Genomic DNA, 14,422 nt, shown 5'->3' with positions numbered 1-14,422 from the left:
TCAGCTGGCCAACACATCCTTCTTCAGAGCTAACCCAACATACCTGGTTCCCATGGGCCAGCTGCTCCCCTCATCTTCACACCTGGAGGGTACCCGCCATCTGCCAGCAGAGAGGTCACAGGGACTGAGACTCTCTATGGGAGTGGCGTGGGCGCCTGGCTTTTTCTGGCTGCTGGCCCCTGGAGGCATCCTCAAAGTCCCCCCACTACCACACTTTACTTCCCGGGAGCTCCCACTGAGCCCCTGTTCCCTCCAGCCACAGCCAAGAGCCCCTCACAGGCCCAGGGGCCTTGAACGTGGCTCCCAGCATCAGCCATCCTCCAGAGGCTGTTGCGAAGCACAGAGCTGGTCCTGCCCAAGAACTGGGGACACCCAGGAACTACAGGTCAGCTGCAGGACTTCCTCAACACGCTGGCAGGTCCACTCCCTTTCTCTCTGGAAGCTTTTCTGAAACTGGACTGCCTTTCTGTGCCTGTGGGGCCATTTTGCTCTGGATCCATGCACTAGCTGAAGGCAGTTTGGCCCCCTGGCTTCAAACCTGCTGCTGACAAAGGGAAAGGATGACTCCCTGTTCCCTGGGCCTTTTCTTTTCCTTTTTCCTTTGCCCCATTCACCTTCCAAAACTTACCCTTTCTTCCCACCTCTTCTCACATACTTTCTCAGCCTCAGTGCCTCAACCCTGATCTCTGGCTTCTAAGGACCTTCTCTTGGGTTTCTGGTCAGCATCACCATTCATTTGACCTGGAAAGCAGGGCCCAGATTTCCATTTCATGAAGGTTCCCTTACCATGCTCACCCCAGGGTCCACGTAACCCACCTCTTTTCCTCTCCTTTCTCCCTGTGGGTTTCTCTGCCCTTCTTCCTCTACATCTTTCAAAAGTCCCCCGCCCCTATCTTGGCCATAGTTGGCAGGTGTATTTGTTTCCGGGGACTGCCCTAACAAAGTGGTACAGACTGGTGGCTTAAACAACAGGAATTTATTTTGTCATAGCTTTTGAGGCCCTTAGTCTGAGATCGAGGTATTGGCAGGGCTATTTTCTTCCGAGGCCCCTCTCCTTACCTTGTAGCTGGCTGTCTTCTCCCTGTGTCATTACATGGTCTTTCTCTGATGTCCTAGTCTCCTCCTCTTGTAAGGACACCAGCACATTGGACCAGGCCCCATCCCAATGACCTCATTTTAACTGAATTACCTCTTTAAGATCCTCTTCCCAAATACAGTCATATTCTGTGGTACTAGAGGTTGGGAGACACAATCAAGCCCGTATCAGCAGTAGTGATAGGAGTAGTGTCAGAGGTGGTGCAGGCATTATATGCTGTATCTGCACTGATCTGGGGGGATGGAAACCCTTAAGGAAGGATATAGAAGGCAGGTGCCCTATAGTCCAGAGGGCATGGTTCAGTGTGACCTTCTGAGGTACTGTCCACTCAGCACCCCAACCTTGGGGGCTCCCCCAGACTCATAGGCACCTGAGCTAAAGAAAACCAGATGGGGATAGCCCTAAAAGAAGCCAAGCACCAGGTAAAACCAGAAGTTTAATAAAAATTTTAAAAAAATTACAATACAGTGGGCTGCTTTAGAAGGTCAAATATGTTGGTCTGCCCAACAGGCTGATTCCATGTGGGTTCTGGGAGGTCACAAGATTGGTCCCTCACACCCTAAGATTCACTTCACTCACTTGTCTTGCTCCCATGGGGGAGGCCTCTGTCTTTCTGGTGTAATTTTTGACCAGGCTAGCTCTGAACTCCCTCATCCTGTGAGAAAAACCTGCCTGAGTCTGACCTTCCCCCATGATGATGACGTTCATTTGCATCATTTTCTCAAGTCCACACCTCAGCCCAGGTTCTGAGGTCGGCAGACAGGCGAAAGCCATTTTCTGGAGAATAAGAGCTTTGGGAATGCTGGAGCCTCCTTCATAGGAGACAGCCACCGCTCCCAGGGGCTCCCGGCTCCCCTGGAAATTCTTCTGAGCCCTGCAGGCCCATCTGTCTTGCAAAGTCTTCAGGGACGCAGAATGCCTAGGTGCTGGTGACAAGCGGAGACCCGGAGTCTGCAAGGAGAGAGCCGGGCCAGCTAGGAGGTACTGCTTCTCCTCCGAGGGTGGAGAGCTTTCCTCTTGGCGATGTCCTCCTCTGTGTCACTCTCACAATTCCTCTGGGAAAAAGAGAAGCCCAGGGCAAGAGTGTCATGAGAGGCCAGGGATGGAGTTGTGCTGGGCAGCCTGGGCCTATGCACCTGGGCCAGGGGCCTGCAAGCCAGGGAAGTGGATGTTGAGGCGAAGGCTGTTACTCTGTCCAGAGTCTGGGGGTGGGCTGGGTAGGGGTGGGGAGGGGCCAGGAAACAGGGCCAGACCACTGCCTTGAGGCCTCCATTCCAGGAGGAAGGAAGGCAGGTAGTGCGTCTAGGGGAAACCAGGCACCAAGAGAAGCCAAATCATCATCATAATAATGAAAATGGTATCTGATGTTCTCGGTAGCTGCCACATAATCAAGCCCACTTGAATACATGCTCTGTGGGTTGAGTGGCCTCCTGAACTCAGCCTGGAGAGAACGGGAAGCAGGGATGAGCCACAGGGACCTCCCCAAGCTCTGGTGGCCACTGTTCCACACCCCCTCTGCTCTGACTGGCTTAGGCCGCACCTTTGGCAAGCCTTGCCAGGGACAGGGCCTTTGTGTTTCATCTTTATGAAAGAGGAAAAGAGTAAAGTGCATTCCATGGCTAAACCAGAGTCAAGGCAGCCATCCTGGAGGTCATTACTTTTTCATTCAGTCACATCAGTCTAATCAAATTATTAACATTTATTAAAAGAGGCACCAATCAGAAAGACTTAAGTATGTCATAAAACATCTGCTGTCAGATGTTCAAATTTAAGGCTCCCTGAAAAAAAGGACCTATTAATTATTGTTGTTGTTGTTGTTGTTATTATTATTATTTAAAGGAAATTCCCTTTTGGAAAACTGTAGAATAGATGTCTGGGACCCAAGCCTTCCTTCTCCACCTGTAGAACGAGCTATTGAACTGACGATGCTGAGTGTTTGAATAAAAAGAGGACTGTTCTTAAGTATTTGCACAAGGACAAAAATTAAGAAAGAAATACAAATTCTTTCTAATTATCCTCTAGTCCTCTCTCTCCATGGCCTGAATTTTCAGAGCAACTCGTGTGCCATGTTCCTTCCCAGAGCCTTCTCTCCTTCCCCTGGCATAAGCCAGTTGGAAATCCAAGGTCAAGATCAACTTAAGCCAAATCCATCCTGGACCAAGCCTGGCTAGAACAATAAAAATAACTCAAGCTCTGCTGAATAGCAACTTTTTAGCATGAGTCAGAGCCAAACAATGAAAAAGTAAGCTGGGGGAAAGTCTGCCTGTCATTAGCAGGGATTTTCAGAGGGACAGTCCAGTCCCTTTGAATAGCAGATGAGGAAAGCAGTTAGAGAAGGGACGTCTTGGCCAAAGCCATACAGTTGTTTTGGGCCTCTGGAGCCATAAATCCTTAAAGCGAGAGCAAGAATCAACAAGAGCTTAGGCTGAAGAAAGAGGATCCCCTCCTGGGGGTGGGGGGAGAGAGTCACCGTGCCAGGTCCTGGGATGCAGCCCGAGTGCGAGCGTGGTATGTCCTGAGGCTGTTCAGCGTTGGCTGCCCACCCATCTCAGGCAGCCGCTCTTCCTGAACAGGAGTCGCCTCTGTCCTGACCTGTGCCATCCCAGACATCTCTGGGGCCTCACCACATTTGACGAGTATTGGGGAACATCCGTCCAGAGCACCTCTATTGTCTGAAATACTAACACTGCCTTCTGAGGCACTGGCACTGCACTTTAAAGTCTACAGGGAGATTTTACACAAGAATCACTGCTAATCCATATTAAGCACATATAATGCCAGGCTCTAAGAATATGTCATCATTCAATCCTTGTGACGACTCTATGAGGTAGGAACCGTTGTTAACCCCATTTTACAAGTGACAGCATTTCAGCACAGAGAGGTTAAGTATTTTCCTCAAGGTCACACAGCTAGTAAGTGGCAGATGTGAATCCTGAAAGTCTGGTTCCAGAAGCCACGCTCTTGACCAATATAAGTTCCTCATTTTAAATGTACACAAAACAGGGGCGCCTGGGTGGCGCAGTCGGTTAAGCGTCCGACTTCAGCCAGGTCACGATCTCGCGGTCCATGAGTTTGAGCCCCGCGTCGGGCTCTGGGCTGATGGCTCAGAGCCTGGAGCCTGTTTCCGATTCTGTGTCTCCCTCTCTCTCTGCCCCTCCCCCGTTCATGCTCTGTCTCTCTCTGTCCCAAAAATAAATAAACGTTGAAAAAAAAAATTAAATAAATGTACACAAAACAGTAGCAAGCTAATCAAATATCATCTAAATATTATTATTATTATTATTATTGGCAATCTGAAGCAAAACAGAAATGGAAAAATTGAAAAATGAATATTAAGCTCCCATTCTACAGCAGATCTTTGGATTGCCAGGTATAAATTGTGGATTGACTGTGGTGATTTTATTATTCAGAGTCCTCAAGGCTCCAACAGGCTACAAGTCCTCAGGGGGAGACTAGGGCAGTGAAATGGCAGCAGCAGTACCTTTGAAGGTGAACCAGGAAAGGATGCAAGATCCTCCAGGAGCTCATGCTGCCCATCGGAGGCCCCCCACCCAGCACCACCCCAGCGGTCCCCCGGAATATGCAGCCTCTGCCCATCACACACGCGGAGGACAGGATGAGCAGAACTGGTGGGAAACAGTCAGGGCCCACCTGCTCCCTCCCATCCCCAAGCTGCAGGCCACCCCAGAATTCCACCCAACAAGACAACACTGCATTTACCTACCAGGTCCTCATCCGGCCTCAGGTGCACCTTCTTCATCAGGGAGCGGGTGAGGTGGTTACACAAGGAGACGATGCTGAAGGAGAGCTGAGGAAGACAGAAAAGGAACTGCCTGGTGAGAATGTGCACAGGGACCCTGGAGGGAACCAGGAACCCACCGGTGCCCCCTGCCCCCCACCCCTGAACCCTGACACACCTTCCATCGCCTGCGGACATACTGCTTCTTGAAATTCTCCAGGTTGACCGCAGACTCCCTGCGGACCAGGGCTTGCTGGTTGTCCACCGGCTGGGAGACAAAGCAGAGCATGGTGGCTGACACAGGGCTTGGGTCGGCAGCCACCCCCTTCTCCACACCCCCGACCACATGCCATCGTTAGCCTGACTTTGGCACCTCCTCATTGGGCAGGGCATGCACAGGGCCAACACACTCAGGGCAAGGGTTACAGATGTCTCAGCTGTTCAGGAGACGGCCCTGGTGCCCCTGAGCTATTATTACCGCAGCCGGATACACACTCTGGCTGGGCTGGAGAATCGGCCCCCCAGAGGGGAAGAATGAGAGGCAGGGCCTTCAGTCACAGCTCACTTTAGGGAAGGGTCATTGGGCAGCAGTCTAGGATGCCCACTGTGCACGGGGCTGGTTCTGGGCTTAGCAAAACAGATGCTTTGTTGGCAAACAGAAGCTTAATACCCCATTCAAAAGTACATTGAAAGGGGTCGCCTGGGTTGCCCCGTCAGTTGAGTGTCCGACTTCGGCTCAGGTCATGATCGCACAGTTCATGAGTTTGAGCCCCACATTGGGCTCGCTGCTGTCAGCACAGAGCCTGCTTCAGACCCTCTGTCCCCACTTCTCTTCTTTACCCCTTCCCCGTTTGTGCTCTCTCTCTCTCTCTCAAAAATAAATAAACATTTAAAAACAAACAACAACAAAAAAAGTAAATTGAAGGAAATAGGGGCTTCGGTGGAGGTTGAGAGGAGATGGGATATATCATTGCCTTTCACAGCTTGGCAGTCAAAGCTCAGCTTAAATCCTGGCTTCTCCAACAAGCCTGACATGGCTTCTCTGAGCCTCGGTTTTCTCATCTGTTTTATGGGGATAACATAATTGACATAAAAAACTGGACATATTTAAGCAAACAATTCGATGACTCCATTCCCTCTTGAATTCCTCTTTTTCTGTAAAACAGGCTTTCCTAGATCCAGAGATGGGTTTCAGAGGTTCTATGAACCTCCTGAAATGCTCTGCAAATTTTAGCATGTAAACTTGTACATGAATGTTCAGAGCAGCATTATTCATAAAAGCCAAAAAATGGAAACAGCTGAAATGTGCATCACCTGATGAGTGGATAGACAAAATGGAATATATCCATACAATGGAACATAATTCAGAAATATTATTCATAAAAAAGAATGAAGTACAGTTGACCTTGAACAATGCAGGGTCAGGACACTGAATTCCCATGCAGTCAAAAATCCACAATATAACTTTTAACTCCCCCACAACTTAATTACTAATAGCCTCCTGTTGGCTGGAAACCTCACCGATAACATAAACAGCAGACTGACAAATACTTTGTATGTTCTATATTTCACATGCTGTATTCTCACAAAAAAAGTAAGTTAGAGAAAAGAAAGTATTATTAAGAAAATTGTAAGGATGAGAAAATACATTTACAGTGCTATACTGTATTCATAAAAAATATCCACATGAACGTGGACCCTCATAGTTCAAACCTGGGTTGTTCGAGCGTCCACTGTCCTGACACATGCTACAACGTGGATGAACCTTGAAGACATTATGCCGAGTGAAAGGGGCCAGGCACAAGAGGCCACACACTGTATGATTTTATTTACACAAAATGCCCAGAATAGGCAAATCGATAGAGACAGAAATTAGATTAGTAGTTGCCGGGGCTGGAGAGAGGGGAGGGTGGGAGAGGCCTCTGGGAGGGTATGAGGTTTCTTTTTGGAGTGACAAATTGTCCTGGGGGTAGAGGGTGATGATTATTGCATAACCTTGTGAAGATACTAAAGACTACTGACTTGCATACTTTTATTTTATTTATTTATTTTTTTCTTGGTGTCTGTGACCGAATTTATCCCTGAGGCCCAGCACAGAGGATCAGGGCCCATGAGCCGCGGTGTTTCTGTGGCAGCCTTTCGGGCCGGCACCTGCCACGGATGGGCGGGCCCTGAATTTGACACGGCTGCTTGACTTGCGTACTTTTAAATGATGAATTTTATGGTATGTGAATTATATCTTAATAAATATTTCACTTGAATGCATGTGTACAGATATACGTTTCTTCTGAGGAGAGCTGACAGATTTCATCCATTCTCAAAAGAATTCTATGGTCTCAACAAATGAACTGCCCAGGATGATACGTGTGGTCCCATCCAGCTCAATTTTTCTCTCTGCTCCGACAGCCTCCTCACAGCAATGCCTCATTTGCCGTCCCCCTCCATCCCCCCTCCCCCCCCCCTGAATGCTGAGTGACATAGCTCACAGACTCCTGAGTGCTGATCTTGTCTCCCATCCACACTGGGAGCTCTCCTCCATTTTTGCTTATTTTCCATCATGGCGCTCGGCACCCGGGAAGCCAGTGCATACAGCTGGCCCACACCGCTCGGGACTTACAATCTTCTGGCAGAAGCCATTTTCCATGTTCACCCAACCCCCATGCTCCTGGAAGTCCTCCGTGTGTTCCAAAGCCCAGTCCAAACGTGACCTCCTCCAAGACAACTTCCAAAAAGCAATGTCTCTCTCCCTGCCATGACAGAAACACATGTGGGCTCCCTCAATATTTCTCACTGACTTCGGCCAGCTCTGCGGTGGGGTTGTCTCACTAATGAAAAACAACTTGAAGGCACAGAAAGAATTTTCTTCATGGTTTTGTCAATGTCCTCTGGCCCATCTCCTCCCCACCCAGAGCATACACCAGTGGGTGCTTAACAGTTGTATAGTTAAATTGTTTCCCCGAGTTGCTGAAGAGACACTGGAATGAGATCCTAGGACCTGGGACCTGCTTGCTCCTGTCAGTGAGAGGCCCCGGGCACCTGGATCGGCAGCCATGACACCACGACTCCCCACAACTCCGCCTGGGAGCCAGCAGACTTCTGTTGGGGTCAGGGAACAGGGAGGAAAATGCGTACAACCTTGACACGGAGCGGGGGACGAGAAAGCCAGGGGCTGTTCACCCTCCCAAACTAAAACACTCTTTGTGCCAAAGAGTGAAAGAGAATGGGAGGAGGGGACAAGGAAGACAGAGAAAAAGACGAGGGTGCTGAGGGGACCATCAGGCCAAGGTCTCGCAGCTCTTTCCTTAACTGCCTCTCACTTCCTCTGCCGCACCTGCAAGCCTAGCCCTGGGTCTAGGTCTCACCTGAGGGGAGATGCAAAAGAGGGCAGAGCCTGACTTTTCTGGTATCAAAGCCTTCCAGCAGCTTCCTGGCAGTCTTGATGGAACCCAACAAGCTCATCCAGACCCCCGAGGCCTGTACCATCTGGGTTTTTCTCCAACCGATTTCCTCCCTATCTCCTTTCTGTTGCTGTGTCTCCCATCGCAGTCTGGTTGCTGGCCCAGGAGCCCCAAATCTCAGGGTCTTTGCCCTTGCTCCTTCATATATTTACTTGGTCACTTTGTTCAGGTCTTTGCTCAAATGTCACCTCCACAGGGAGGCCTCCCTTGACCATCCTATATAAAATAGCATCCCAACTGCCCCCACACAACTCACTGTGCCTGCGCCCTATTTCTTCATAGCACTTGTCGCTACCTGATATTTGATTCTGTATTTGTTTGTTCTGGTTTTGTTTTTTTTTTTAACTTTTTACTGCTCATTTATTTTCAAGGGAGACAGAGAAAATGAGCGGGGGAGGGACAGAGAGAGAGGGAGACACAGAATCTGAAGCAAGTTCCAGGCTCTGAGCTGTCAGCACAGAGTCCGATGCAGGGTTCGAACTCACAAACCATGAGATCAGGACCTGAGCCGAAGGCAGACGCTTAACTGACTGAGCCACCCAGGTGCCCCTGTTCTGTGTTAATCTCCCTCTCCTGCACCTCCCAGCAACTAGTATCTCCTTTCCAGGGTGATTTCCTGCCTTCCCAACTCACAGAACATTTCTACCTCTAAATTCACCATTGTCTGTGATTCACTTTTGAGCCTAACCCTTGCAGGGGACACTTGCACTTTGCTTGGAGTTTGATGAGGTGGGATTGGTAGACTCTAGAAGAGTACGGACCTCTTTTTATCCACTTACTGATTGAGACTCTTTCAGAAGAGAGATGCCTGAACCCCGTGGGCGGAAAGTCAACATGCAGTTAGAGGAATCCCATTAATAAGAATCCTACCTTCCAACTAGTCCAGCAGTGGAGCAACGAGGCCCAACTAAAATATGAGGGGGGATCATTCCCAGAGGCCATTAAGGGGAAGTGATGCAATTACCTCTAGGGCTCTATGTGCTACACAAAACAGCATGAACTCTGAGAAGGAGGCCACCCAGGCTATAAATCCATCAGGCTGGCCTTTCCTAATCAATGGGCCTCTTTGGTTGCTAAGAGGCTCAACCAAATGCTGATACCATCTAATCCTTGAAAGTCAGAGACATAAATTCTGCAGTGAAATCTGTTCCCAGAAGGAAAGTGGCAGCAACACCATTGATTAAATTAGGGGTGTCAGTAGGGTGGGACTGGGTTCTGCCTCCTCCTGGCCCGGCCCTCTCTGCAAACAGACAGTGCCCACCTTCTAAGTCTGTTGTCCTTTGGGCAGAGAGTATGGGCGATTCTGACCAGGCTCCTAGGAGCATGTTTAGTCTCTCAGAAAAATGTTGGGAAGCGAGTCAAGAAGACAGAACACCGACTGAGTCAGGTTTTGTTTACGGAGATGCAAACGGCTTTGAAACAGTACGAGGGGTGTGCCAGGTCAACACCCACGTCCACAGAGCAGGGAGATGGAACAACAGCCATTCCCCTGGGCATAAAAAAGGAAGCCTAGCTTTACAGAAGAGGCACTCCAGCTTTTCTCTCAAGACCAGGCCTCCTCTAGAAAACTGCAAACAGATCGCAACTTCTCAAACCTCCAACTGTGCCATTTCTCCAGCCCCGTCCTCCACTGGAAGCCAGGGACACCTGAGTACCCATACCCCTCTGCCGCCTCAGTCTGCCACTCTGCCTCCCCAACCAATCTCCCTTAATGGAGTCTTTCCATAGTTTGCATCTCCAACTTCCCCTTTTGCTGGCTAGAGCCTGGGCCCTGCTGGCCTCACTTCCCAGTTTTCCCAGAAAAGGAACATGTGAGGCTGAAGGGAGCCTGAGTGTCAAGTTCCTTATATATGGGTGGGGAGAGCTATAGAAAGGCTGTGTCCCTGCCAGTTGTTTTATACCTAGAAGAAGCCAATGGAAACACGTGGAAATGCCCCTTTCCTTGCCCAGCCTGGTCTCACTTTTCTTAGTTAGGCCTCAGCCCTTTTAATCCTCTTTCCAGGACCTTCAGTTTTTTCTTTTCTTTTCTTTTCTTTTCTTTCTTTCTTTCTTTCTTTCTTTCTTTCTTTCTTTCTTTCTTTCTTTCTTTCTTTCTTTTTTTAATGTTTATTTGCTTTTGAGAGACAGAGAGACAGAGCATAAGCAGGGAAGGGGCAGAGAGAAAGGGAGACACAGAGTCCAAAGCAGGCTCCAGGCTCCAAAGCTGTCAGCACAGAGCCCAGTGTAGGGCTCGAAACCACAAACTATGAAATCATGACCTGAGCCGACTGCTTAACCAACTGAGCCACCCAGGTGCCCCAGGACCTTCAGTTTTCTGAGAAATTTTTTGTCCCCAGGAAAAGCTTCAAAAGCTCTCCCTCCTGGACGGTTACAGGAGACAGGAGACCTGAGAGATGTAACCACCAAATAAATGCCAAGTGTGGACTATGTTTAGATCGTGATTTGAACAAACTACAACAGGACATCCTTGCAAAAAGTGGGGACGTGGGAGTATGGAATGTGTATCCACATGATATTAAGGAATTATTCTTGGTTTCTGTCAGACGTGATAATGGCACAGAAGTCATATTAAAAAGAAAGTGCTTAGAAATTCATACTGAGGAATTTAAGTTAAGTAAGTCCAAAGTTTGCTTTAAAATACTCCGGAAAAAGCCGTGGTGCAGATGAATGGGAGAGGACTGGCCATGACTCGCTCACTGTCAAAGCTGTGTAACAGGCACAGGGAACTCACTGTAACATTCTGGATACTGATGAGAATCTCCCATAACAAAAAATTCGAAACAAAAACTTGCCCTCTGTTAAGTCTCTATAGATCCCCTCTTTATCTCCACTTAACAGTTCCTGGCTCCTGATCCCAATCTGTGCTCATGCTCATCCCCACCCCCACCCCCAAATTCTACGTGGCACCTTCTCCACAGGCTATGGCTTGGGAAGGAGATGTTGGAGGGGGGACCTTCCCTGAGAACGTTTCTGCCCCCTGATGCCCCTCTTACTCTTTCTCAGTCAGAATTCATCTCTCTCCCGTCTTCTGGAATGCTAGGTACCTCTATTTTACCACTTCTCATGGCCTTTCCCATCTCCCAATCGGGGTCCCCAACGGTTCCAGACACTGAGTCTTTTATTCAGGGGCTGTCTTGTCCTTATCTGTCACCTCCCTTCAGAGCCAGAGCACAATCAGTGTTTGTTCAAATGAACTGGCCCCTTCTGCTCCTCAAATGTACCCACTGCTGGGTCTTCCTCTACAGAGCAAAGAATCTTCTCCACAGGCCAAGAGTTTCACAGACAAAGGAGAAAAGGCCATTCAGGCCCACAGACATTTACAGAGGCTGGCAGTGGGGGTGGGTGCAGGGCACACAGCTACCTCCCACATGGGCCGACCGCTGCATGACGGAATGAGGTGGGAACCCACCATCTTCATAATCACCTCTAGGGAAGGGAGGGTGATGTGAGGAGAGGACTCATGGGGGAGACTGGCTTCTGTTGTCATTATTACTCCGCCCCATCCCTTCTCTGCCAGCCGCCTACAGCTGCAGAATCACCTGTTACCACACCTTTTCCACCTTTCCTAACACAAAGCTGAGTTACCATGTGCCACGGGCATTCGGCTCAGAGCAGGGACAGGCTGCTGCCTTCCCAAGGTGCCGACTCTCCAGCTTCCTTGGGAACCCATGATCAGGAAGATGTCACACACTCAGCCTGCCCTCCCCAACAGCCCAGGGTGGCATTTGCACAGAGCACAGAGGCCAACCTCTCACTGCCTGGTAAATGAAAACTCCTTCTTTATGGCAGATGGGCCTAGCAGCAGCCCCACCCCCCCCCCCCCAGGCCTTCCTCCCTCTAGGTCCCAGTGAAACATTCCCCTCTTGACACCCCCTCAGGCCACTGTCAGCCCCACCTTACCCTTGACTCCACTGTTAAAATGCCAGCTGTGAACATGTGGTGGGGAGTCAGGTGGATTCTCTGACATTCCACAGGCCTCCTTGGGCTCCCCCTCAGTATCAGGTTCTGATGCCAAAGGGTGAGGAGAGTTGGACTGGCCAGGGGACAGAGGAAGGTCATGGTCTCCTCCTCCACCTTCCCTGAAAGACTTGGGAGCGCTTCTTACTTTATTTCGATTTGTCTTTGGAAACTCTTAGTACAGAAAAGGGTCTGCTTATAAAACACCTAAATAATAAATAGTTAGTAATGACTAGATATGATCACAGAGAAGATGAGTCCACTACTGTAAGGAGAATCACTTATGGTTCTGACTCCGGCTTTGGGGATGACCCGCTGGGTGACTTCAGGCAGGCCCTGTCCTGTCAAATGCTATAAAGTGAAGGTGTCTGATGGTCCACCTCTCAGTACAAACAGTGAGTGACTCATGCCTCGATTCTCAACTAACTACCTTCCCCTCTCTGTTTCCAGTCTCTCCAAATCAAATCATCCTCAACATCTTACTCCTTTAAGTGCATTTTATTTGGACTTTCACAAGAAAGTTTAACCTGAGTTATTCAATTGGGGGCTTCCTTTCCTGAGGAAATCTGGCTATATGAGGTCAAGGTCTACTGACACACAGCCAAAGGGACCTTTAATATCTGCAGTGTCTTCATGCCAAGTGAGTACATCACATCTCATGACAGGGCAAGTAAGTTCTTGGAGAGACTGCAGACAGGTCACTTGTACCCAGTCTCCCAGGCAAGGCACAGGAAAAAGGGCTTTGCTATCTTCCATTGATCCCAAGATACACAGTTTTGGATCTCTGAAATCAGGACTTCTTTCCCATCAACGGCATTATGTCATTACTGTCAGTCTGAAACAAAGGCAGGTGTTTCAGAAGATGACCACACCGCTTCTGCCAGACATTGGGGGTCATTCAGCCTCAGACTGTATGACATTAGATTCTCTAATTGAAGTTCCTTTGGAGCACACTGATTGTGCAAATTCAGAAAGCAAACCTGTGTGAATTCCACACGCGTGGGGCCCCTCTTGTCAGGGGGGATTTTCCATCCCTCCATCTAGCGTGAAGGGCGGAAGACTCAGGTTTCCTTGCCTTCCCTTTTTGCATGGTGGCTTTATTTCTCATTTACCCTCTCAGTGAGGGCGTCCCAGCTTTGAGGAGAGGGGAAGCAGTCTCCTCTTGCACTTGGCTTTGTTCTTTCTTATTTTTGGTATGTAAAATAACAACTCATCTTATATTTGATGGAAATATGGTCTCTTATATTTGATGAAAAAAGTTTCTGTAACCAATGTTATATACAATATTTGAAATGATCTGGCATGATAATGGAAAAGGAGGTAGGGTTCTGAAAAAATGGTTGCACGGGGTCAAAATCTCATGTCCTCCTAAACCACTTGCCATCTGTGCTGCTCTCTGGACATCCCCTCCCCCGCCCAGCACATCAAGCTGTTGACTAGCCCAGCACCCATCATGATTCCCTATGACTCTTGAGATAAAGGCAGAGCTCTTTGGTATGGCAAAGCACCAATGGTCGTGCATCCTCTCCAGTCACATCTACACCATATACACACCTTATCCTCTCCCCTCCAGCTTTCTGTCCGTGCAATTTCAGTTTCCCATGCCCTCTCTACCACAGAGCCCTGGCAGGACAGCTCTGTCAGGAACACTTCTTTCTCCCTGCTTTGCTTAGCTGACCTCACCTCCAGCATCACCACCTCAGGGAGGCCTTCCCTGACTAGATCAAACCCCCATAGCATGCTTGTGCAGCACTACATCCTTCTCTTTCATAGCGTGTGTCCCACCTGCAGCCCTACATCTGTAGAATGTTGTTTAATGCTGGAATCCTTTACCTGACTGTCAACTCCATGAAGGCAGGCAAGGAGCCTGTTTTCACTCAATAGTGTATCCCCTGTGCCAGGCTGAGTGCCTGGCAGGTGCTCAATAAACATTTGCCCGTGGATATATGGATGAATCTGGGTGTCTCTGCCCTATAATTAAAGAGTGAACTCCCGGAGCCTGGAGCAGTTAGGGGAAGCAGAAAGAGCAACAGACATATCATCAGAAGGCCTCCACTTTTGCCACTACAGTGACCTTGGGCAAATCACATCCTCTCTGTTTCCTCAATTCCAAATTGGGAATAACACTTACCCTGCCTATCTGCCAAGGGTGTTCTGTGAGTCTGTGTAGTA

General features: G+C 49.1%; 1 protein-coding gene and 1 non-coding gene across 9 annotated transcripts in view; both read right to left on the bottom strand.

Moving 5' to 3' along the window:
* Positions 1 to 957: 957 nt before the first annotated feature.
* The window catches only part of DAPK2 (death associated protein kinase 2), a 126,937-nt gene continuing 113,472 nt past the window's right edge, over positions 958 to 14,422 (bottom strand). For 6 of the 8 annotated variants that reach the window (XM_045447940.1, XM_045447939.1, XM_045447938.1 and 3 more), the window contains one exon: positions 5,014 to 5,103. Coding sequence is in view for 2 of the 8 variants with exons in the window: in XM_045447942.1 (XP_045303898.1) it covers positions 2,071 to 2,151; positions 4,821 to 4,904; positions 5,014 to 5,103 (255 nt within the window). In the remaining 6 variants the exon portion in view is untranslated. Of the gene's footprint in view, positions 2,152 to 4,816; positions 4,905 to 5,013; positions 5,104 to 14,422 lie in introns of those variants that run through there. The other 2 variants (XM_045447942.1, XM_045447943.1) reach the window with 2 other exon arrangements.
* On the bottom strand, positions 6,893 to 7,026 carry LOC123584699. The gene has a single exon (XR_006705645.1). It is a non-coding gene; the product is annotated as a small nucleolar RNA SNORA5 (small nucleolar RNA).

This window comes from Leopardus geoffroyi, chromosome B3 (genome assembly GCF_018350155.1).
Source record: "Leopardus geoffroyi isolate Oge1 chromosome B3, O.geoffroyi_Oge1_pat1.0, whole genome shotgun sequence".
In the NCBI taxonomy this organism is placed as follows: domain Eukaryota; kingdom Metazoa; phylum Chordata; class Mammalia; order Carnivora; family Felidae; genus Leopardus; species Leopardus geoffroyi.
This window is presented reverse-complemented; position numbering and strand designations above follow the sequence as displayed.